We start from the raw sequence: 20,886 nt of genomic DNA, 5'->3' as shown, positions 1-20,886 counted from the left end.
CATCCCTGCACCACTGTTTCCTGGATTTGGCACTGCAGGGCTGCTTCCTCCCGCCGGCTCGTCCCCAGCAGCTCCCCACAAACCACGCGGATGCAGGTGTGCTCCCTCCGGCTCATTTATTGCCACCAGCCCACACTGCCCCGGTGGCTCCAGCCCTCTGCCCCCATCGAACCCCCTCCCCACAGCGGTTTCAGAGGGGGCTGTCACCCGGCAGAGAGCTGGGGCTGTGCCGGGGGGCGGCAGCTGGCAGAGGAAGGGAGGGGGGGATGCTGGAGCCAGCCCTACTTGGCCAGCTTGAGGAGGCGCTGGATGTCGGGCTCCAGCTGGGCGGTGGGCGTGCGGGGGCTGTAGCGCCGGAAAGGTTCCCCCTCGGGACCCACCAGGAACTTCTCAAAGTTCCAGGAGATGTCAGAGCGCCGCACGGGACTCCAGGTGAGGAAGCGGGGCTCAGCCATCAGGTGCGTCGCCTCGTCGGCTGGCGCGGGCAGGTGAGCCTTCAGGTAGGCGAAGACGGGGTGGGTGTCCTGCCCGTTCACCTGGCACTTCTGGAAGAGGGTGAAGTTGGGCTCGAAGCCACCCCCTGGCCGCACGTGCTTCAGGCTGTTGAGGATCTCCTCGTTGGTGCCGTTCTCCTACGGCAGGGAAGGAGAAAGCCGGAGCCATGCTGCATTTTCCCCTTCCTTGCACACAAAGCCAGCCACTGCGGTGGCCCCCGGGGACTTACCTGGTAGCCAAATTGGTTGCAGGGGAAGCCCAGCACGACCAGCCGCCGGGGATAGCGGGCTTGCAGCTGGTTGAGCTGGGTGTAGTCCCGCACCGTAGTGCCTCAGAGGGATGCCACGTTCTCGATGAGGACCACGCGGCCCCGGAAGACGTTGAAGTCCACCTTCTCCCCCTGCAAGGAGGTGGCACTCAGGTCGTAGAAGGACTTGGCAATGGGGACGGTCATGGCTGCGAGTGCGTCTGCCTTCCCCGCTTCCCGTCGGCGCACCTTAAGGGCTGCCTGGTGCCCACGTGATGTGCCGGCTCCAAAGGTCTTCTTGCCCCACCGTGACTTGGCAGAAACCGGAGCCGTTCCACCTGCTGGCACCCGCACAAGGGGAGAAGGAAGAGGCAGGGAGGGTGCGGGTGCTGCAGGACCAAGGCGATGCTCCTGCCTGCCTCAATAATTCATGGCACAGTGCGGTGTGGCATGACTACTCTTCCCCATGCCTGCGAGCTGTGGGATGCCGTGGGGCTTGGCACCACCGGCCTGGTATGGGCTGGCCTCGAGAGCTGGGAACACCCGGGGAGGCAAGAAATAACGGGACTCCAGGAGCTGGGGCTGTGTGGGGCAGAGGAGGGGGCGACTCAGACCCAGGTGTGTGATGGGGGGAACCGGTGCACCAGCACATCTTCTCCAGGGCTGCCTTGGCATCACCCCTGGGCCTCCTGTGCTTGCTCCCCTGGTGCCTGCTGCCTTCCCCCCAGTGCCCCCAAGTCCCAGTGCTCCACTGGTCCCAGTGCCAGCATCCACCCTGGCACTCATCTGCTGTGGCGCCTGCTTCCTGGCATCCTGGTACCTGCCCATCCTGGATCCTGGCAGTATCCCAGTGTCTACCCATCCTGGTGCCTGGCAGCATCCTAGTGCCAACCCATCCTGGTGCCTGGCAGTATCCCTGTGCCCACTGCCATCCCAGTGCCCACCCATCCTGGTGCCTGGCAGCATCCTGGTGCCCGCTGCCATCCCAGTGCCCACCCATCCTGGTGCCTGGCCGCATCCCAGTGCCTGCTGCCACCCCATCCTGGTGCCTGGCAGCATCCCGGTGCCCACTACCATCCTAGCGCCCACCTATCCTGGCGCATGGCAGCATCCCAGTGCCCACTGTCACCCCAGTGCCCACCACTGTCCTGGTGCCCACCACTAGGCTGTGTGACCATGATGGCCCTGTCCCTGCTGGGGCCAGCTCCTGCCTCCCTGGGTGGCTGTTCCAGCAGCCTGGCGGTGGTGGACACGGTGCCCCCACGGACCCGTTCCCCCAGCCTGGAAAGGGGACACCATCCTGGCAGCCCTGGAGCAGCCTCAATTATTGATAACTGCTCGGGTTGCTGCAGGCCAGCTCTGCCTGTGGCACGCTGCCCCACTCGCCTGCGTATCCGTGGCTGCCCCATGGTACGGGCGGCTCCAGTGGGGCACAGCCATCGTGGCACCCTGCAGCCAGCATGGCACCGTGCCCACAGCCCGCCACGGCAGCACACAAGCCACTGGCTTCCTCCAGCATCACCTTTATTCTGCAAACCGTGTGTGTGTGTGTGTGTGTGTGTGTGTGTGTGTAAAACTCGGGGGGGTGGGTGTCCCCAGGGGCATGGGGTGGGCACACAGCGCCCATGACAGCCCCCCGCCCAACCCCATGCACCATGGGGGAGCATGTGTGCCAGGATGCAGGGTGCCAGGATGGGGGGACACCCCCATGATGCCTGCCTGGCCCCCGCCATCCCTGGGGGGGCACATCCTGGGTCACTCCCCTCCACCAGGCACCGGCCACACCCCCCCTTCCATTGGGGCTGCCCCAATCCCGCACCCGCCGTGGGCCCCCCAACACAGGCCTGGGGGGGGGGGGGGGGGCGGGGCGGGGCCAGGCTTCAACACCAGCAGGCTTTGGGGCTGTCCTCGCTCCCCAGAGGCTGCTGCTCATCCTCCTCCAGGCGGGCCAGGGCGGGGGCGCGGGGGGGGGCCCGCAGCCCCTCCAGTTCCTTGCGGTGCGCCTGCAGCACCAGCTCCGTCAGCCGTGTGAAGGACTGCAGAAGAGATGGGGGGGGAGGTCAGCCCACTGCCCCCCTCCCGAACCCCCCAAGTCCACCCCAGCCCCCCCCCCAGCACCTCCTTGATGTTGAGGTTGCTGCAGGCGCTGGTCTCGTAGAAGTCCATCCCATACTCCCTGGCCAGCTGCAGGGCGAGGGGCCGTCGGCGGCACCATGGTTTGTGGGGGGCGGGGGTGTTCAACACCCTCGCCCCCCCCCCCGCCCCCCGGCACATGCACAGCTGGATGAGCTGTGCTGCCCATGGTGGCACTGGGGTGGGGGCATCCCCTGCAGGGGGCACTGTGTGCTGTCCCTGGGTGCTTCACGGTCCCTGAGGGGGGGCACTGTGTGCTTTGGGGTCCCGAGGGAGGTGGGCACTGGGTGCAGGGAGCACAGTGGGGGGCACTGGGTGCTTTAGGGTCCCTGGCGGGGAGGACTGGGTGCTTTGGGGTCCCAGGGGAGGTGGGCACTGGGTGCAGGGAGCACTCAGGGGGGTGCACTGGCTGCTTTGGGTTTCCTGAGTGCTTTGGGGTCTCAGGGGCGGGGGCACTGGGTGCTTTGGAGTCCCTGAGGGAGGGATACTGGGTGCTTTAGGGTCCTTGGGGAGGGGCACTGGGTGCTTTGGGGGTGCAGGGGACCATGCTGGGCTGCAGGGGAGTGTCAGGGTCCCTGGATATGCTGCAGGAGCGGGACAGGGAGGCGTAAGAGCAGCCCCGGAGGTGCAGAGGCTCTGGGGGGGCATCCCTGGAGGTAACGGGGAGCTGGGTGGGGGTTAGGGGGTTTTGGTTACAGACAAGGCTTCAGGACAGTTGGAGGGGGTGTCCCTGGTCATGCTGGGGAGGGGCTCCAGATGCCTGGGGGGTCCCTGGCTATAAGTAGGGCTGCAGAAGAGTTGTTGGGGTCCCTGGGGAGTACAGGAGGGGCCTGGGGGGGCCGTGGGGTGCAGGGGGGTCCCTGGCCAACCTGGGGATGCAGGGGGGGGGGCCCTGGCCCCCCCGGGGGCACACACCAGCCCCCGCTCACCTGCAGCCCTTGCTCTTTGGCCACTTGCCTCTTGTGCTCCTCGTCCGCCTTGTTCCCAATGAGGATTTTCTGGACGCCATCAGGCGCGTACTGGGGAGGAGCGGGTGGCGTGAGAACACCACCACCAACACCATGGGGGGGACCCCCCCAGGACCCCCCCTTTGCTCCTGCACCCCCACCTCATCCACGTCGCTGGCCCACTTCACGATGTGCTGGTAGGAACGCTCGCTGCTGATGTCATACACCAGGAAGATGCCCTGCAGGAGGGGGGCAGGCAGCCATTTACAGCCCCCCGTGCCTCAGTTTCCCCGCTCCTGTGTACCAGGATGGGACCACCCCCGTACCTGTGCCCGCCGGTAGTACTGCTTGGTGATGGTCTGGTACCGCTCCTGGCCTGCCGTGTCCCTGCAGCCGAGGGGAGCGGGTCAACACCACCACCCATGGCATGAGCTGGTCAGGGCTCAGCCTCCCCCCTGGTGGGGGGAGCGAGATTCAGGACCACCCCCCCCAATCCCTGCCCCCCCCCCCCCCCCCCCCCCCCCCCAAGCCCCAGCACTGGCACTCACCAGATCTGTATCCGCACCTTAATGCCATCCACTTCGATGGTCTTCATCTTGAAGTCAACGCCTGGCATGGGGAGGGGAGCAGTTACGGGGTGCCCCGGTGTCCCCCCCATCACAGCAGCTGCTGCCACCAGGGTCCCCGCAGTCCCCTCACCCTCTCCCGGCCCATCCCAAGGCATGCCGTGCTGCCAGACCAGGTGCCAAGGCTCACCCGTGCCCCCCCAATGCCTGGAGCCATGGCCCGGTGCCCCAGCATCATCCCGGGGCCGGTGCCTGGTGCCAGGCCTGGCAGCAGCCTCCGTGCTGGGTCACTGTGCGGGTGCTGGCCCCAGCCCTGCTGCCGAGCAGCTGCTCCCGGTGCTCCCCGTGGCCCCGGTTTTGCTGTGCTGTGGCTCCCCAGTGCCCCCAGTTTCCCAGCCCCACAGTTCCCTGTGCCCCGAGTTTCCCAGTTCCCTGGTACTGCAGTCCCCCAGCACCCACGGTTTCCTGGTGCTCCCGGTTCCCCCGTGATGTGGCTGCCCGGTGCTCCTGGTTCATCAGTGCCCACTGCTTCCCATTTCCCCAGTGCTGCAGCTCCCCAGTGCTCCCAGTTCCCTGGTGCCCACAGTTTTCTGATGCTCCCAGTTCCCCAGCTCCTCGGTGTCACCGGTTCTCTGGTGCCCACGGCTTTCCCATTCCCTGGTGCCTGTGGTTTCCCGGTTCCCCGGTGCCCATGGTTGCTCATTTCCCGGTTCTTCACCTCCCCGGTGCCCACAGTTTCCCATTTTCCCAGTGCTCCTGGTTTCCCGGTTCCCAGTACCCAACGGTTTTCTAGCTCCCTGGTGCTTCCATTTCCCGGGTGCTCCCATTTCCCCAGTGCCCACGGTTCCCCGGTTCCCGCTTCCCCGACGCTCCCAGTGCCCATGGTTTTCCAGCTCCCTGGTGCTCCCGGTTTCCCCGTTCCTTGGTGCCCACAGTTCCCTATTTCCCATGCTCCCAGCTACCCAGTGCCCATGGTTCCCCGGTTCCCGGTTCCCTGGTGCTCCTGGCTCCCCAGTGCCCACGGTTCCCCTTTCCCGATGCTCCTGTTTTCCCGGTGCTCCCAGCTCCCCGGTGCCCATGGTTCCCCAGTTCCTGGTGCTGCCGGTGCCCATGGTTTCCCGCTTCCCGGTGCTCGCGGCTCCCCAGTGCCCACGGTTCCTTGTTTCCCGATGCTCCCGGTGCCCACGGTTCCTTGTTTCCCGGTGCTCTCGGTGCCCACAGTTCCCCGTTTCCCGGTGCTCCCGCTGCCCACGGTTTCCCGCTTCCCGGTGCTCCCGGCTCCCCGCTGCCCACGGCTCCTCGCTTCCCGGCGTTCCCGCTGCCCGGCGCGGCTGCCCGCCGCCCGCTGCCCGCGCTGGTGCCGGTGCCGGTGCCGGTACCGATGGTGGAGATGTGGGCGGGGTGGAACTGGTTGTCGGTGAAGCGGCAGAGCAGGCAGGTCTTGCCCACGCCCGAGTCCCCCAGCAGCAGCAGCCGGAAGAGCACGTCGTACTGCTTGGCCATGGCGGGCCGGCGCCGCCGTACCGGGGCCGTGCCGGGGCCGCTGCCGGGACCACTGCCGGGGCCGCGAGCGCTGCGCCGGGCGGGCGGCGGGGCGGGGCGGGGCGGGGGCGGGCGGCCGGGGGGGCACCGGGGGATGCTGTGGGGAACGGGAGGGATGCACCGGGGATGGAACGGGAGAGACACACGGGGGAGGGGGAACCGGGGGATACACCGGGAGAGACACACGGCGGGGGCGCACCGGGGGATGCACCGGGGATGTACAGAGGCATTGGGAGAGACACACGGGGAATGCACCGGGAATGCACTGGGGCACGGGGATAAACACACGGGGAAGGGGAGGGGAGGGGGCGGGCACCGGGGGATGCACTGGGGGGGGCACCGGATGGTGCACGGGGGATGCACCAGGGCACCGGGAGAGACACACGGGGACGTGCTGGGAGGGAGACACGGGGAATGAGGGAGGGAGGGAGCACCGGGGGCGGGGGGGGGGGGGGCGGGGGGGCACCGGGGTATGCCCTGGGAACGGGGGGCGACACATGGGGCATGCACTGGAGAGTGTGGGGACATCTGGGGACACACCAGCCCCCCCCAGGAGAGAGTGGGGGACACGGCCCAGGGGCTGCAGGGGACACTGGGTGACACATGGAGGGATGGGTGGGCAACAGGGGGGCACTGGGAGCAGTGGGGTGGCCCGGGGCTGAGGGGCCTGGAGCAGGGCCATGGCAGGGCTGCGGGGGGGTGCAGTGGCGCAGTGCTGGGTGCTGAGGTGCAGCGCTGGATGCAGTGCTGGATGCCACGGCGCAGCGCTGTGTGCTGGGGTGTAGCTCTGGGGCGCAGCGCTGTGTGGTGGGGTGCAGCACGCGGCAGAGGAGGATGCAGCGTGGGCCAGGGAGTGCACGGCAGGGTGGCACGGCACAGCGCGGCAAAGCCACGCACGGGGCAGCGTGGTGGTGAAGGTGCTGCACAGCGCAGCACTGCAGCACACATGCTGCCGTGCACCCTGCAGCACAGGGGGCCAATGCAGTGCTGCAGTGTGATGATGCAACACAGTGTCGGTGCAACCATGCAGTGCTGTGCTGAGATGATGCAACACCACACAGCATTGCAATGGTGCAGCGCCACAGCGGGATGACGCCACACTGCACAGCAGCATGATGATGCAGCGCTGCAGTGCGATGATGCAACACAGCGGGTCGGTGCAACTGCGCAGCACCACGCTGTGATGACGCAGCACCACGCGGCAGTGTGCGCCACAGCGGGATGACGCCACACTGCTCAGCAGTGCCATGATGCAGCGCTGCAGCGTGATGATGCAACACCATGTCGGTGCCACCACGCAGTGCCACACTACGAGATGTAGCACCACGCTGCTGGACGAGGCTGCAGCGCTGCGGCGTGATGACGCAACGCCGCGCGGCAGTGACGCAATAAGGCAGCGCTGGGCAGGGCCCTGACCAGGCCGCGGCCAGGTAGCCCACCATGACGTCACGGCGCGGTGACGCAGCGCCCTCCTCGCGCCCCGCCGCGCCGCGCATGCGCGTGGGAGGGCGAGGCCGGGAGGCGTGGCCTGGGCGTGACGGGGGGCGTAGCCAGGGGCGTGACCGCGTGTCCCCACCCGGCCGCCGTCGTCCGGCTGCCCCCGCCGGCGCGAGCCGCCCGCAGCATGGCGGGAGCGGAGGCCCCCCCCGGCGGGCGGCGGCGGCTGCGGGACGATGGGCTGCAGACCCCCACCTCCGCCGAACAGGTGCGGGGGGCCGGGCCGGGTGCTGGGAGGGGGGGGGCGGGCCGGGCCGTGTGGGGCTGGGCCCTGGGGTGCCCTGGGGCAGGGCTGTGGGGTGCTGTGGCTGGGTATGAGGGTGCCAGGTTGTGTGGGGCTGGGCTGTGTGGGGCTGGGCTCTGAAGGTGCCAGGCTGCTGGCTGATCCCTGCCCCAGCTCCCCCCATGCAGCCGCTGGCCCCACACTCGCGTGTGTCAGGGGGCCGGGGGCTGCCACCCCCGGGGAACATCACTCGTGTCCCCCCGCAGTATCTCGGGCAGCCCGACCCCCTCCCGAGACAGCCCTGGGGTAGCTCCCCGGGCACTGGGACGGGCCCTGTGGGGCAGAGGGCAATTCTGGGTTTCTCAATCCATGGGGCCCTGTGAGCCTCTGGCCCCCCGGGACGCGGTGCCCGCGGAGGGCTGGCCCTGGCTGCACACCCTGTGCCCACCCAGCCGCTCCATCGCGGCCCCCCAGCCGTGCAGCGGGGAGGGAATACAAGGGAGGGCTCAGGGGTCGAGATAAGGACAGGGAGCTCACTTTGCAATTAGTCGCGGGCAAAACAGACTCTTCTTGGGGAAAATTAGTTTCATTTATTACCATTCAAATCAGAAAAACACCTTCCCCCACCCTCCCTTCTTCCCGGGCTTAACTCAATTCCTGATTTCTCTCCCTGGTCCCCCCAAGGGGGCAGGGGATGGGGAATGAGGGTTACGGTCAGTCCAGTACATGTTGGTGTTGCTGCTCCTTCCTCCTACGCTCCACCCTGCTCCGGTACGGGTCCTTCCCACGGGAGACAGCTCTCCATGAATCCCTCCGGCGTGGGGTCCTTCCCACGGGTGCAGCCCCTCACATGCTGCCCCAGCACAGGCTGCCCATGGGTCACAGCCTCCTCTGGGCACCCCCTGCCCCAGCGTGGGTCCCCCCTGGGCTATGGCGGGGTGGGGGGGGTGGGGGATCTGCTCCCCCATGGGCTTCCTGGGCTGGGGGCACAGCCTGCCTTGCTGGGGGCTCTCCATGGGCTGCCAGGGAACCTCAGCTCCAGTGCCTGGAGCCCCTCCTGCCTTGCCCTTGATGCCTGCGGGGCTGCGGCTCACACACATTCGCTCCTCTCGCAGGCACGGATTATTTTCCTCCCCTTGCTCCTTCCCGCGCTGTCCCTGTGCCGCTGCTGCCGATAGGATTGGCCTTAGCCTTGATGGGTCCAGCTGGGAGCTGGCTGACATCGGCTCCATCAGATATAGGGGAAGCTTCTGGCACCTTCTTGCAGAAGCCACCCCGGCAGCCCCCCCCTTCCCCAAAACCTTGCCACGCAAACCCACTACAACGGGGCTGCCTGTGCCCCCCCATCCTTGCCCCCCTGCCCTCCAGGGTGTTTTCTGGAGGGTTGCCCTGGCTGGGACAGTGCTGGGTCCTGAGTTCGAGTTTTAAAACAGGGGGACAGTGTGGCAAGTCCCCGGTTAGCTGGCAATGCTGTCCTGGCGTTAGCGGGAGGAGGGTGTTGTATGTGGCAGGGGGGTCCCAGGACAAAGCAAACCCCATCTTTAAAACTGCTGCATTGGAAAAGCGGCAGTGGACGGAGCTAATCCTAGGTGCAAAGCTCCTAACGGCTTAGCTACGATGCTCCGCGGGCCGGCAGGACTGAGTCGCTTGTGATCACTTTGGTTTTCCTGGGGAATGCAACAAGATGGTGCCGCTGTCTCGGAGAGTGGCTGTGAGCTGGATAAACCCCTGGGGTGGGGCAGGAGCTGAGGGGGGCTCCGGCAGGACTGCTTGGGATGGGAAGAGCTATTTTCCAGAGCTCACCATGGTCTTTGTTCCCCTCTGCACTGCGGCTGGTGGCAGACCAAGGTGGAAGACATTGTGCAGGAGGTCTTTGATGCCTGCAAGATGAGCCATCATGCTTCACAGTAAGTTCCTCTGGCAGCTGGTTCCCACCAGCTGTAGAAACTCTTGATAATGATAAACAACCAACCCACCCCCAAACCAGTGGCTCTGGCAGCTGCCGAGACCTGCAGCAAGGGACCAACTGCTCCTGCAGGTGTTGGGTGGGATCTTGCCCCTTCTGCTGGCCATGAGCCCGGGGGTCATGGTGGCATCAGCTCAGGGCTGGTGTCCCCCTCTCAGCTGGACTGCTGGTGCTCTGCCTGCTGAGCCCTGCCTGTCTTACAGGTACGTCCTGCAGCGGGAGAAGCACTGCCATTACCTGAAGAGAGGCCTCCGGCAGCTGACCAAAGCCTACGAGGTACCTGCAGTGCCACCAGCTCCTGCTCTGCCCCTTGGCTGAGGCGAGCCCTTCGCCCCAGGGCCCTGGGTTTGCTGGCCCTGGGGCAGTGGCTCCCGACGCGCCCTTGGGTTGCACATGTCCCCATGGTGATGCTTTTGGGGCTCCCCTGCCTGTACCTGCTCCTGTGAGAGCTCTGCCTGCACCCCAGGCCCTGTGCCACCCCCTGGCCACCCTCACTGTCCCCTCTGGTCCCCGCAGTGTCTGGATGCCAGCCGTCCCTGGCTCTGCTACTGGATCCTGCACAGCTTGGAGCTGCTGGATGAGCCTATTCCCCAGTCAGTTGCCTCTGAGTAAGTGGTGCTGCGATGGGGTGGGTCACAGTGGCAGCCTGGGGACCCCCACTGTGGACCTGGCTGTGGCCAGAGGCCCCGTGGGCCACCCGCGTGATGCTGGAGGTGCCACCTCCTGCTGTCCCCGCGTGCTGGCAGGAGCAAAGGAGCGCTTTGTCTCCTCTGCGGCCATCAATGCCGCCCATTCTTCCGGCCAGCGCCTCGTGCTCCAGTGTCTCGTGACGGATGGAGATGGGGGACAGAGAGATAACCCCCGGCTTTGACCTTGGGGGGAGGAACCGGGGCTGGGCTGGCCCCTGCCCCGCTGTGAGCCATGGAGCCCCTGCTGTAGATGGGGGGGTGTAAGGGGAGGTTCCCCTCACCTGGGTGGGAAGTATCCTCCCACTGGGTGCCAGCGAGCGCTGAGCCCCTTCCTCACCCTCCCCGTGCCCCCCTGCAGCGTCTGCCAGTTCCTGAGCCGCTGTCAGAGCCCCCAGGGTGGCTTTGGGGGTGGCCCTGGCCAGCACCCACACCTTGCCCCTACCTACGCCGCTGTCAACGCACTGTGCATCATCGGCACGGAGGAGGCATTCGATGTCATTGACAGGTAGGGCCGGTGGTGCTGGGCTGGGGTCTGGTGGGGGGAGGCAGGATGCATGCCCCCCCCACAGACCGCTGGCTTTCGCAGGAAGAAGCTGCTGCAGTACCTGCACTCGCTGAAGCAGCCGGATGGCTCCTTCCTCATGCATATCGGCGGCGAGGTGGACGTCAGGTGGGTGAGCACTGTGGGGAGGAAGGGGATGGCTCTGCTGTGCTTCCAGCTGGCTGGGTGCTGCGGCAGGGGGGCAGTGCCGTGGTCCTGAGCACCCCTGTCCTGCAGGAGCGCCTACTGCGCTGCCTCCGTGGCCTCGCTGACCAACATCCTCACACCTGAGCTCTTTGCCGGGACAGCCGAGTGGATAGTGAGGTGAGTGAGAGCCAGCGTAGCCAGGGACGGGGTGAGGACGGGGAATGGTCCCTCACGCCTGTGCCATCCTGACCCTGCTGCCCGTGCAGGTGCCAGAACTGGGAGGGTGGCATTGGTGGGGTGCCGGGCATGGAGGCCCACGGCGGGTATACCTTCTGCGGCATGGCAGCCTTGGTCATCCTGAAGAAGGAACATCTGCTGAACCTCCGGAGCTTGCTGGTGAGTCACCCTGCACTCTTGCTGGGACGCCAGGGGTTCTCAGCTGCTCAGTGGGACCGGTGGGGGGGTCCCTGTCCTTGCACTGGCACCCACTCTCGCCCGTCCCACACAGCGCTGGGTTACCAGCCGGCAGATGAACTTCGAGGGCGGCTTCCAGGGCCGCTGCAACAAGCTGGTGGATGGCTGCTACTCCTTCTGGCAAGCCGGCCTCCTGCCCCTGCTCCACCGTGCCCTCCACGCCAGGGGTGAGTCTGCCACGGGGAGCTCCCAGCCTCCTCCGCCCCCAAAACGGCATCTCCAGGGGTGGCTGAAGGCGTTTACTGAGGGAACGAAGCACAGCTACTTGGGTGTTCCCGTGTCCCTGGTCTTTGGAGGGGGCTGCTGAATCATGGGGAAATTCATGCCTCCCCGCGGGCTTTTTGGCACCAAGGCTTGACTGCTGGGCCAGCGCCTTGATTGTTCCCCGGGGTGTGCGGGAAGACCCAGGTGGGGATTTGCCGCCTTCCTGGGGTCCCCCCAGCGATGTCATCAGCTTCCTCCTGCAGGCGACACGGCACTCAGCATGACCCGCTGGATGTTTGACCAGTTAGCGCTGCAGGAGTACATCCTCCTGTGCTGCCAGTGCCCAGCCGGTGGGCTGCTCGACAAGCCGGGCAAGTGAGTACCAGGCTGGGGGGGCTGCCTGGGGCCCTGGCACCCTGCTCAGCACCCCAATATCTGCCTCACCAGGTCCCGGGATTTCTACCACACTTGCTACTGCCTGAGTGGGCTGGCCATTGCCCAGCACTTCGGCAGCGGCGAGCTCCACCAGGAGGTGGTCCTGGGCGGCCCCGAGAACCGCCTGGTAGGTGCCAGGCATCGCTGTCAGCTGCCCGGCCTCTACGCCACCAGAAGCAGCGTTAACCTCCTCCCTCTCTCCCTCTCACAGCAGCCCACGCACCCTGTCTACAACATCATCCCGGAGAAGGTGGCAAGAGCGGTGACGCACTTCTTGCGGCAGCCAGTGCCCAGCCTGCAGCCGGCAGCTGCTGCTGACTAGGGGGTCCCGCTGGCCCCAGACTGTGCAGAGCAGCCCTGCCCCAGGCCGGTGGGGAGCTGCTGCAGCGTCTCGACGCAGATGGGCAGAGTGAGGTCCTCAGGGTGCTAGCAATACCAAAAACCGGCCTGCCCCGTAGCCACCAGCTCCTTCTGCCGTCATGCTGGGTGCCTTGCTGCCCTCCTGGCAGAAGCGGAGCTGGCTGAGGGGGACACGGGACGTGGCAGAGCTTTTGGCATCAATAAAGCGGAACAGACACCTGCCGTCTCCTGTGCGCGGGAAGGGCACATAGCTGCCACTGCCTGTCACCCATGGTGGCCCTGGGGAGACAGGACAGGAGGTGACACTGAGCTCGGGCTGCTTCCAGCCCTGGTGCCACCTCCCCTCCTGCCCCAAGAACACGCGGCTACCATGGGGAAGGATAAAAATAAGTTTGGTTGTTTTTTTTATTATTTATAGTCTTATAGTAAAGGGAAGCCTTAACTTGCAAGACAACTCTGGGCAGTATGTACAACATACCTTAGATCCATGGAATGAATGGCATCAAAAGGGGGACAGGGTCACCTACGGGGCAGGGACGGGACACTAGAGTTCAGAAAATGCCACGGAGGTGGGAAGGGGCCGAGGGAGGCATGGGGGGTGAGGGAGGGAAAGAGGAGGGGGCAGGACGCACACGCAGACCACCAGCCCAGCCCCCCGGCTCCGTGCTGTGAAGAGAGGGGTGTGGGCACTGGCCCCCCGGCTCTCGCAGGTGCTGGGGGCAGGTGGAATTGCACACGCAGAAAATAAATAGCGAGACCCCCAGCGCTTGCCGGGGGGGTGGAGGGGAGGGGGCAGGCACAGCTCCCCTGTGGGGCCTGGCCTTTTTGGGGGGGCTGCCCGGCTCCTGCGCAGCCTCACCCTTCAGCTCTGGACTGCTGTGGTCCCCAGGTATAAATAGAAATGCTCATATAAAATCAGAAGGGAGAGGACAGAGGAGCTTGCTAGGTGTGGGAGGGCACTGGGGACATCTCACGGCCCCCAGATCCCCCCCATGTCTGTTGGGTGGGCGCTGCGAGGCCCTGCCTGGCCGGCTCCCCCCAGGGCCGCGGTGGTTGGAGTGGGGAAAGGGCCGGGGAAGGCTGGGAAGCTGCAGTCCGAGAGCCTCTACGAGAGAAGGGAGAGAGTCCTTACGCAGCCGGCGGGCGGGCAGCCGACAGCAGCAGGGGGCTGTGGGGGGGCCTAACTGGCCTCCATGCGCAGCTTCTTCCTGCTCTGTGGCTCGTCGGGCTCCGAATCGGAGCTGGAGTCAGAACCGCCATCGAAGGCGGAGATGGTGCTGCCCTTGGGGTTGGTGTAGAGGCTGTTGTCTGTCGAGGGGTAGTTGGCCTGCAGCTGGGCACTTGACCGGGCCTTCTCCAGTGCACGCACTGCAAGGCAGGGCCACCACGTCACCTCCAGCATGCCCATCTGTCCCCACCCCTGGCTCCTGCAGAACCCCTGCTCACCTTGCTGCTCCAGGAGAGCGTTCTGCCGCTTGAGGTCATCGATGTCCTGCTGGTGCGTGTGGTTTTTCCGGCGCATGTACTGGATGTACTCTGTGGCTTTGTCCAGGATTTGGGCCCGGGATGCCTGTTGCAATAGTGGGAAAAGACAGAGGCAAGATAAAGTCCTAGCCCTGGGGGAACCAGTGGGATTTCAGCTGCCCTGTCCCACCCACAGCGCAGCAGAAAGGATTTTGCCGTTATTCTGACATGCCTATGTCACCAGGTGATCCAAAGCCCAGCTCTTGTCCCCACCGGGGACCCCCATGGCAGGGCAGATCCTTGCTAGCACTGGGAAGGGTCACTTCTGAACACCACTGATGGTGCTCAGCTTGGGTCGTGAGCTGGCCCTAGCCAAAATGCATCCTGCAGCAGCATCCCAGAATGAGAAGCCACCGCTGTGCACCAACAGCCCCACCACAGCCTGCGCAGCTGCCAAGGAAAGTGCCGCTACCCCCGGTGGGCAGAGCCGCCCCACGGCTGTGCCAGGAAGATTCAGCCACACCGGGTGGATTTGCCCCCTTTGTCTTCCCCAGAAAACCCCAGGTGGTAGCAAAGGCTGGGTGTGTGCATGACCTGCCCTCAGGAATGCCAGCTGGCAGGCCCCGTGGGTGAGGAACCGCAGCTCAGCCTTGCTGCTGTGGCTTCCCATCACCGTTGTGGAAATCTCCGTCCAGCCTCAGTGCTGCGGGCCGGGACCCCGGGCAGGCGCATGGCCAGGCTACCAGCACGCTCCATAAACTCACCTTCTCTCCTTGGAGGGAGGGGACGGAGTCCCGCAGGCTGTGGAAGCTGTCCTTGATGTGGTCCCTGCGCTTGCGCTCCAGCGCGTTGTGATGAGCCCGTTTGTCGGCCTGAGAAGGAAGGGAGAGGGGAGCCTGAGGGGGTGGCACTGTGGGGGAAACCACGACCTGCTCCCCTCTCCCCAGGTGCTGCGGGACAGCCTGCTGAGTCCCAGGAGTGAGTGTGAAAAGCCTCATTGCGTTTCAGCAGCTGCCCCGCTTTGCCTGACAGAGAAGCCAGGGCAGGAGGAGCCAGGCTGCTGACTTTCACCCCAAAACCCCGTGCTGGCAGCTTGGGATGAGGGGCTTGGAGCCGGTGCAGGAGCTTGGCCGAAGCCCCGACTCCCCTTGGCTGGGCGGTGCAGCAGCCGCGACGCCTCCTGCTCCCATCGCAGCGGCAGCTGAGGGCGTGGGAAGGAGGTGGCTCCCGTTGCTTTCGGTTTCTCCCGGCCCTGTCGGAGCCCGCAGGCAGCTTCCTGCTGCTGGGGCAGCCATGCGCCCCACTGGGGGGGCAGAGCTGGGGCAGCAGGGGGGCCTAGCACAGCCTCAAGGGCCAAGAGCAGCTCACAGCACTCTGTCCTGCACCCCCTGCGAGATGGGCTCCCCATCTGACCTCTGCTGACACAACCCCATGGCTTCCCCCCAAAAGCACCACTCTATGTGTCATACTCCCCCCCGCCCCCATATACCCCCAAGATCTGCCCTCACATCCCCCCCTCCCAGAGACAGCCCCTCCGGAGTGCCAGCTCCCCAGATGCCCCCAAAAGCCATAACCCCCATGTCTCCTCTCCCAAAAGAGCCCCAGGCCCACATGTACCCCCCCCCCGAAGACAGACACCCCCGCTCTGCCCCCAAAAGCCACAGCTCCACAATCCCTCTCTCCTGAAGAGCCCCCACCCCACAGACCCCCCCCCAAACACGCACCCCTCAAGAAACACAAGCCCTGTATGTAACACCCCAAACCCATGTCCTTCCCCAAGACCCCCAGCCCCCCAGGTGTGTGTCCCCCAACCCCACCCCACAGGCCTCTGTCCCCCCACCCTCAGAAGACCCCCGACCCCACAGGTGTGTCACCCCATGAAGACCCCCCACCTCACAGGTGTCCCCCTCCGGAAGACCCCCAACCCTGCAAGTGACCCCCCTCTCCAACACCCCCCAGCCCCAAAGGTGTGTGTCCCCCAACACCTGCAGTCCTGCCCCAGTGCAGTCCCTCCCCCAGAAGACCTCCCAGCTCCACAGGTGCCCCCCCTGCCAGAAGCCCCCAAGGCCCCACAGGTGTGTCCCCCCGAAGACCCCCAGCTGCCCCCCCCCAGCGCCCGCCAGGTGTCCCCCCCAGAAGCTCCCCAGGCCCACAGGTTTCCCCCCCCAGAAGACCCCCCACTCCCACAGGTGTACCTCCCATGCCCCCCAGCCGTCCCCCTCCCACCCCCAGGACGCCACCAAGCACACGTGCCTCCCCCCCCAGCCCCCCCCGCCCCCCGCGCAGGCGCACTTGCCCCCCGGCCCCCCCCCCCCCACGTGCTCCCGGTCCCGGGGGCGGCAGCCACATACCGCGGACTGAAACCTCGGCTGCTCTTCCTGAGGGGCGCGGGCCAGCAGAGGAGGAGGAAGAGGAAGGGGGGGGGGGGGGCGGGAAACGGGGCCGCGGTGGGGGGGAAGGAGAGAGAGAAACCAACAGTTACCCCCCGCTACCCCTTCCCCGGCGCTGCGGGCACCGGGGGGGGAGCGGCGGGGAGGATGTCCCGGTGTGGGGGCCCGACTCACGTCGCTCTCCACCTCGATGTCATCGTTGTCGCTCATCGCTCCCGGCCGGGTGAGCCGCGGGCCGCGCCGCCACAACAACAGCGCGCAGCGCGCATGCGCCGCCGCCGCCACACGTGACCTCTCACCCCCCCGCTCCCCGCCGCGCCGCGGGGCATTCTGGGTGCGGGAGTCCGCCTGGGGAGGCGGGGCTATTAAAACTCCCGGTCTGGGGACTACAGCTCCTGGCGTGCACCGCGGTGGAGCGCAGTGCATGCCGGGAGCTGTAGTCCTCGGGCTGGGGGAGCGCGGGTGCCTGTTGCCCCTTATGGAGGGCGGTGGGGCCGCGACGACGCGAAGGCGGAGGACGGTGGCAGTAAGCACGGAGGCGGTGGGTGGAAGAGCTTTTATTGAGCCGTAGAGGAGCATTAAGGGGGCGCGGGCTGGCGTAGGGGTGGCACTTTAGGGGGCGGTGGGGGGCTGCTGACCTGGCCTGAGGGGCTGTGAGTCTGGCCTGGGTTGAGGGGGGGCGCGGGCCTGGCCTGAAGGACTGTGGTCTTGGTTTGGGGGGGGGTGTGGGCTTAGTCTGGGGGGCTGTAGGCCTGGCCTGAGGGGTGGTGGACCTGCTTGAGGGGCTGCAGGCTTGGTCTGGCCTGGGGCCGCTGTGAGCCTGGCCTGAGGGGCTGCAGATCTGGTTAAGGGAGTCCGTGGGACTGGCTTGTGGGGCTGTAGGCCTGCCTGAGGAGGGTCTGGTGGGCCTGGCCTGGGGTGGGCTGCAGGCTTGGCAAGGGTGTCTGCGGGCCTGGCTTGGGAGGGCTGTGGAAGTTTGAGCCTGCTCGGGGGTTTGGGCAGCTCCAGGGGGGCTGTGGACTCCCTGCTCAGGTTCAGAGACCAGGAGGGGTGACCACCGTGGTGGGGCAGGGCAGGCTGTCTCTAACCCAGCTGGTCCTCATCATCTCTTGGCAGCTCGTCCGCATTGGTGGCCTCTGCTGGGTGCCTGTCATTGTCATCATTGCTGCTGCCGCCATCACCCTCTGAGCCAGTCTCGTCTGAGTTGTCCTCCTCCAAGTAGCGGTAGCCATGCATCTTGTGGCGTGGGCGGGGGATGCGGGGCAGCCGGTACGCCATGTGCTGTGCCAGCTTGTGCTCCATCCAGAGGTAGGCCCCCACTGCCACCACAAGCGCCAGCAGCATGATGGAGAGCTTGGCCTGCAGGAGGGCAAAGCGGGAGAGTGGCGTGACATTGCATTCCCTGAGCCTGGCAGGCTCTGGAGGTGATGGAGCCAGCAGGGGGGCACTGTGGGGATGACTGCCTGCCTGGCCACGCTTACCTTCATAGGCAGCCCTGACCACAGGTAGACAGTGAAGATTGCCAGGGCCTGCCACCAGTGGTAGATGGTAAAGACAAAGTCTTGGCGCTCCTTGTCAGTGTACAGCATGCCCAGGAGGACTGCGCCAGAGGAGACTGGTTGTCAGCATCCCCCTCTTGTGCCGGTGTCCCCTTTTGGGACACTGTTAGCAGGACCCAGCCACAGCGGGTCTGTCCTGCTCCTTGTCAGCAGGTCCAAGGAGCTGGGGACCACCCAGGTCGCAGTGCCCAGGAACATGAGGAGAGGATACATTGGAAAGCTGGGGACAGCCTGGCTGTGCCAGGGGACAAGAGAGGCTGTGCTGGGGACCTTCCTGGTACTCACTGCTAATGCTGGTCTTGTTGAGGGCACTTCCTGTGCCCCAGAGCACGGCTATGGTGTAGAGCAGAGGTGCCTGGACCACATGCCGGGGCTCAGGTGCCCAGAAGAAGAGAGTCACCAGGAGGGCGGCGTGGATGAGTATTCCAGCTAGCAGTGGGATATGCCGCCGCAGGCGCAGCATGGAGAGGGCCAGGCTGGAGCACGCCGAGGCAGAGAAGCCGTAGGCCATGAGGAGGTACGCCAGCTTCTCCAGCCCCAGGGTACATACACCATAGTTCTGCAGCAAGCACAGGCTCAGTGTTGCTTGGCCAGGCTGTCCCTGCTCTGTCACCCCCCCCCCACCCTGTCCCTGGGCCCTACCAGGGAGAAGCCAGTGCAGACGAAGAGCACCTCGAAGCCGCTGTAGATGAACAAGGGGAAGAGGTGGCGCAGGCGGTAGTCCCGCATATGCTTGAAAGGCAGCTGGAAGATGTTTCCCCAGCCGATGCTACGCAGGTCAATCTCCTCCGTGGGCCGATACGCCGAGCCACAGAGCACCAGGACCTGCCGAGTGGCTGTGGGTGAGGCACTGCCGGCATCCAGGCCCATCCCCTGCCCGCCGCAGCACTCACCACCAGCATGGCGAGGAAGGCAGCTGCCATCAAAGCGCTCTCCACGATGATGAGGTTGACGCTGCGGGGCAGGCTCTGCAGCACCGTCTTGTTGAAGCCAGGCAGTGTGCCATGGCTCAGGGTCCCTGCCGGGGGGGGGGGGGGGGGCACATGCCATGGCTCAGCCCCAACCAGGGGGTTCCCCACACCACCTTGCTATGCTGTGTCCATGTACTTACCACAGTGCTTGACCCCGAAGAGCGTGTGGTTCAGCTGGTAGAGGTAGTTGTTGAGGAAGAAGAGCATGGGCATCTGAGCACAGACGAAGCTCAGCTGCAAGACATATAGCAGGGGATGCTCAGCACCAGGCTGCCTGGAGCAGCCCCCTGCCCATGCCATGCACCCCACCCAGTGCTCACATGGAAGCAGGCGTAGAAGATGGTCTGGAAGATGATGATGTAGGTATTGCAGGCTCCTCGTGGTGCCTGCTGCTGCTCCTGCACATGTTCCTCCTTGTAGTTGACGTACTCATAGTACTTCTGGGCCATCCTGCATGGCACGGTGGGTAAGCTCGTGCCCCCCAGCCCCCCTGTCATGTCCCCCCTCCGCTGCCTACCGTGTGATGTAGTTGCCCATGGAGGCCCAGAGGGGTACGATGGCCACCCCGATGGCCACAGCAGAGGGCACCAGTGTGTAGTAGCGCTCCCAGTAGTTGCTGGAGACGAAGAGGGCGTAGATGCCCACCGCCAGGAACATGGCCCACTTGGTGCCAAAAAACCTGCCACGGCGAGGAGGAAGAAGCGTCAGTGCCCATGCCGGCATGCTGGCGGGGAGCACAGGCAGTACCATACCTGATGAGGATGGGCGTGTAGAGCAGCGCTGCGACAGGGGTGATGTTGATGCCCATCAACACCTTGCGGTCAATATCCTCCAGTTCTATGTTGCTGTACTTCACCTCCCGATAGGTCTCATCATAATGCAGGATCAGCTGCATCTGCAGCAGGCCTGGGGGGGTCCAGTGGCTGTCACCCCTGCCCTGAGCCCCCCACACCACAGCAGGGTGTCCCTGGGAAGGGGCAGGGCCATACCCAGGTAGACGCCGTAGGTGAGCATGCCAGCCAGGCTGGCGGCCAGCACGTTCTTGACAACACCGAGGCGCTTGCGGCGGAAGTACTTCTGCTCCTCCTCCTCCTCGTTGTAGTCGGGGTGAGTGCTCACAAAATCGTCCAGCTGCGGGTGACCCCAGCTGTCAGCTCTGGGGATGGCCACCAGCCCAGTCCCCCCGGGTGCCTCCCCAGCCTCACCTGTGCCTCAGTGCCCTCAGCACCCAGCCCATTGCCCCCCACTGCTTTGGCCGCATCCTGGTAGTAGGTGGGGTCTTTCTCCATCGCTGCCTCTGGCAGGAGGGGGCCTGGATGGTGTAGGGGTAGGGGGACCCTGTTGGCATCCCCAAGCCTTGCGCCCATGTGTCTTGTACCCCCAGAGCTGCACCCCTGTGCCAGCACCCCCAGACTCTGCACCCATGTGCTTTGCACCCCTATGCCCAGCACCCCCAGACCCCGCACCCATGTATTGCACCCCCAGCACCTTGCACCCATGTGTCCTGCACCCCCAGACCCTGCACCCACGTGCTCTGCACCCCTGTGCCCAGCACCACAACACTGACACCCATGTGCTCCGCACCCCCGCATTCAGCGCTCCCAGATGTGCACCCCCAGCCCCTGCACCCATGTGTTTTGCACCCCTGTGCCCAGCACCCCCAGGCCCTGCACACATGTGCTTTGCACCCCGGCACCCCCGGACCGCGCTCCCCTGTACCCGGGGCCAGAGCCTCGGGGCGGAGCGGCCGCCGCTTCCTCTTTCGGACGGGGCGGGCGGGACAGGGGCGTTTAAAGGAGCCGCTCCCGCACCCCCGGGTCCCGCATCCCCGGGTCCCGCACCCCCGGGTCCCGCACCCCCGGGTCCCGCACTCGGCCCGCCTGTGCTGCCGCCGCCTCCGGTCCGCACCCCCAGAGCCCCTCACCTGCACCCGTCCTCGGTATACTGCTCCACCCCACCCCCAGACCCATCACACCCCAATCTGCACCCTGCACAGCACCCAGACCCCCCTTGCACAGCACCCATTGCATCCCCCC

The 20,886-nt window shown here is 65.9% G+C and overlaps 5 protein-coding genes across 11 annotated transcripts; 1 reads left to right on the top strand and 4 right to left on the bottom strand.

Moving 5' to 3' along the window:
- Nucleotides 1-99: 99 nt before the first annotated feature.
- Nucleotides 100-2,148, bottom strand: GPX2 (glutathione peroxidase 2). Its single transcript, XM_005243355.3, has 2 exons — nucleotides 725-2,148; nucleotides 100-632 (listed from the first exon to the last, which is right to left on the bottom strand). Exons 1-2 carry the CDS (start codon nucleotides 947-949, stop codon nucleotides 282-284), a joined length of 576 nt encoding a protein of 191 aa, XP_005243412.2. The 5' UTR covers nucleotides 950-2,148; the 3' UTR covers nucleotides 100-281.
- A 136-nt stretch (nucleotides 2,149-2,284) lies between these two features.
- Nucleotides 2,285-6,215, bottom strand: RAB15 (RAB15, member RAS oncogene family). 6 transcript variants are annotated; one of them, XM_055813397.1, is made up of 7 exons: nucleotides 5,768-6,215; nucleotides 4,371-4,431; nucleotides 4,149-4,209; nucleotides 3,984-4,061; nucleotides 3,805-3,894; nucleotides 2,861-2,926; nucleotides 2,285-2,778 (listed from the first exon to the last, which is right to left on the bottom strand). In XM_055813397.1, exons 1-7 carry the CDS (start codon nucleotides 5,889-5,891, stop codon nucleotides 2,623-2,625), a joined length of 636 nt encoding a protein of 211 aa, XP_055669372.1. In that variant the 5' UTR covers nucleotides 5,892-6,215; the 3' UTR covers nucleotides 2,285-2,622. The 6 variants fall into 6 exon arrangements, with proteins under 6 accessions (XP_055669372.1, XP_055669370.1, XP_055669373.1 ...); XM_055813395.1 differs by lacking the exon at nucleotides 5,768-6,215 and adding an exon at nucleotides 4,848-5,759; XM_055813398.1 differs by lacking the exon at nucleotides 5,768-6,215 and adding an exon at nucleotides 5,542-5,759.
- A 1,261-nt stretch (nucleotides 6,216-7,476) lies between these two features.
- FNTB (farnesyltransferase, CAAX box, beta) lies at nucleotides 7,477-12,683 on the top strand. The gene is made up of 12 exons (XM_055813383.1): nucleotides 7,477-7,635; nucleotides 9,493-9,557; nucleotides 9,820-9,892; nucleotides 10,133-10,224; nucleotides 10,664-10,810; nucleotides 10,892-10,975; nucleotides 11,084-11,170; nucleotides 11,260-11,389; nucleotides 11,502-11,634; nucleotides 11,935-12,046; nucleotides 12,119-12,233; nucleotides 12,318-12,683. Exons 1-12 carry the CDS (start codon nucleotides 7,555-7,557, stop codon nucleotides 12,426-12,428), a joined length of 1,230 nt encoding a protein of 409 aa, XP_055669358.1. The 5' UTR covers nucleotides 7,477-7,554; the 3' UTR covers nucleotides 12,429-12,683.
- A 159-nt stretch (nucleotides 12,684-12,842) lies between these two features.
- On the bottom strand, nucleotides 12,843-16,629 carry MAX (MYC associated factor X). Of its 2 annotated transcripts, none has more exons than XM_055813417.1 (5): nucleotides 16,495-16,629; nucleotides 16,282-16,308; nucleotides 14,696-14,802; nucleotides 13,913-14,043; nucleotides 12,843-13,834 (listed from the first exon to the last, which is right to left on the bottom strand). In XM_055813417.1, exons 1-5 carry the CDS (start codon nucleotides 16,528-16,530, stop codon nucleotides 13,647-13,649), a joined length of 489 nt encoding a protein of 162 aa, XP_055669392.1. In that variant the 5' UTR covers nucleotides 16,531-16,629; the 3' UTR covers nucleotides 12,843-13,646. The 2 variants fall into 2 exon arrangements, with proteins under 2 accessions (XP_055669392.1, XP_055669393.1); XM_055813418.1 differs by having other exon boundaries at nucleotides 13,913-14,036; nucleotides 14,695-14,802; nucleotides 16,495-16,627.
- A 228-nt stretch (nucleotides 16,630-16,857) lies between these two features.
- On the bottom strand, nucleotides 16,858-20,477 carry UNC93B1 (unc-93 homolog B1, TLR signaling regulator). Its single transcript, XM_055813366.1, has 11 exons — nucleotides 20,056-20,477; nucleotides 19,840-19,981; nucleotides 19,603-19,756; nucleotides 19,368-19,529; nucleotides 19,171-19,300; nucleotides 18,991-19,084; nucleotides 18,773-18,897; nucleotides 18,522-18,704; nucleotides 18,165-18,438; nucleotides 17,802-17,920; nucleotides 16,858-17,679 (listed from the first exon to the last, which is right to left on the bottom strand). The coding sequence occupies exons 1-11, from the start codon at nucleotides 20,440-20,442 to the stop codon at nucleotides 17,404-17,406; spliced, it is 2,046 nt and encodes a 681-aa protein (XP_055669341.1). The 5' UTR covers nucleotides 20,443-20,477; the 3' UTR covers nucleotides 16,858-17,403.
- Nucleotides 20,478-20,886: the final 409 nt, after the last annotated feature.

The sequence above is a fragment of the Falco peregrinus genome, chromosome 9 (assembly GCF_023634155.1).
Source record: "Falco peregrinus isolate bFalPer1 chromosome 9, bFalPer1.pri, whole genome shotgun sequence".
In the NCBI taxonomy this organism is placed as follows: Eukaryota; Metazoa; Chordata; class Aves; order Falconiformes; family Falconidae; genus Falco; species Falco peregrinus.
This window is presented reverse-complemented; position numbering and strand designations above follow the sequence as displayed.

Excerpts from the sequence above, each read along its gene's own strand:
- RAB15 (XM_055813395.1), bottom strand. The coding sequence starts at position 5,271 with ATGGGCACTGGGAGCGTCGGGGAAGCGGGAACCGGGGAACCGTGGGCA. Across the intron at positions 4,432-4,847 it reads ACCGGGAGCACCAGGAAACC|GCGTTGACTTCAAGATGAAG; the intron begins GTGGGTGCTGGG and ends TCCCCATGCCAG. Across the intron at positions 3,895-3,983 it reads GGGCCAGCGACGTGGATGAG|TACGCGCCTGATGGCGTCCA; the intron begins GTGGGGGTGCAG and ends GCTCCTCCCCAG.
- FNTB (XM_055813383.1), top strand. The coding sequence starts at position 7,555 with ATGGCGGGAGCGGAGGCCCCCCCCGGCGGGCGGCGGCGGCTGCGGGAC. Across the intron at positions 10,976-11,083 it reads GGCGGCGAGGTGGACGTCAG|GAGCGCCTACTGCGCTGCCT; the intron begins GTGGGTGAGCAC and ends CCTGTCCTGCAG. Across the intron at positions 11,171-11,259 it reads ACAGCCGAGTGGATAGTGAG|GTGCCAGAACTGGGAGGGTG; the intron begins GTGAGTGAGAGC and ends CTGCCCGTGCAG.
- MAX (XM_055813417.1), bottom strand. The coding sequence starts at position 16,530 with ATGAGCGACAACGATGACATCGAGGTGGAGAGCGAC. Across the intron at positions 14,044-14,695 it reads CCCTCCCTCCAAGGAGAGAA|GCAACAGGCATCCCGGGCCC; the intron begins GGTGAGTTTATG and ends TTTCCCACTATT. Across the intron at positions 13,835-13,912 it reads CGCTCTCCTGGAGCAGCAAG|TGCGTGCACTGGAGAAGGCC; the intron begins GTGAGCAGGGGT and ends CCTGCCTTGCAG.
- UNC93B1 (XM_055813366.1), bottom strand. The coding sequence starts at position 20,442 with ATGCGGGGGTGCGGAGCACATGGGTGTCAGTGTTGTGGTGCTGGGCAC. Across the intron at positions 19,301-19,367 it reads ATGGGCAACTACATCACACG|GATGGCCCAGAAGTACTATG; the intron begins GTAGGCAGCGGA and ends CGTGCCATGCAG. Across the intron at positions 18,705-18,772 it reads CCTTCCTCGCCATGCTGGTG|GTCCTGGTGCTCTGTGGCTC; the intron begins GTGAGTGCTGCG and ends GCCACTCGGCAG.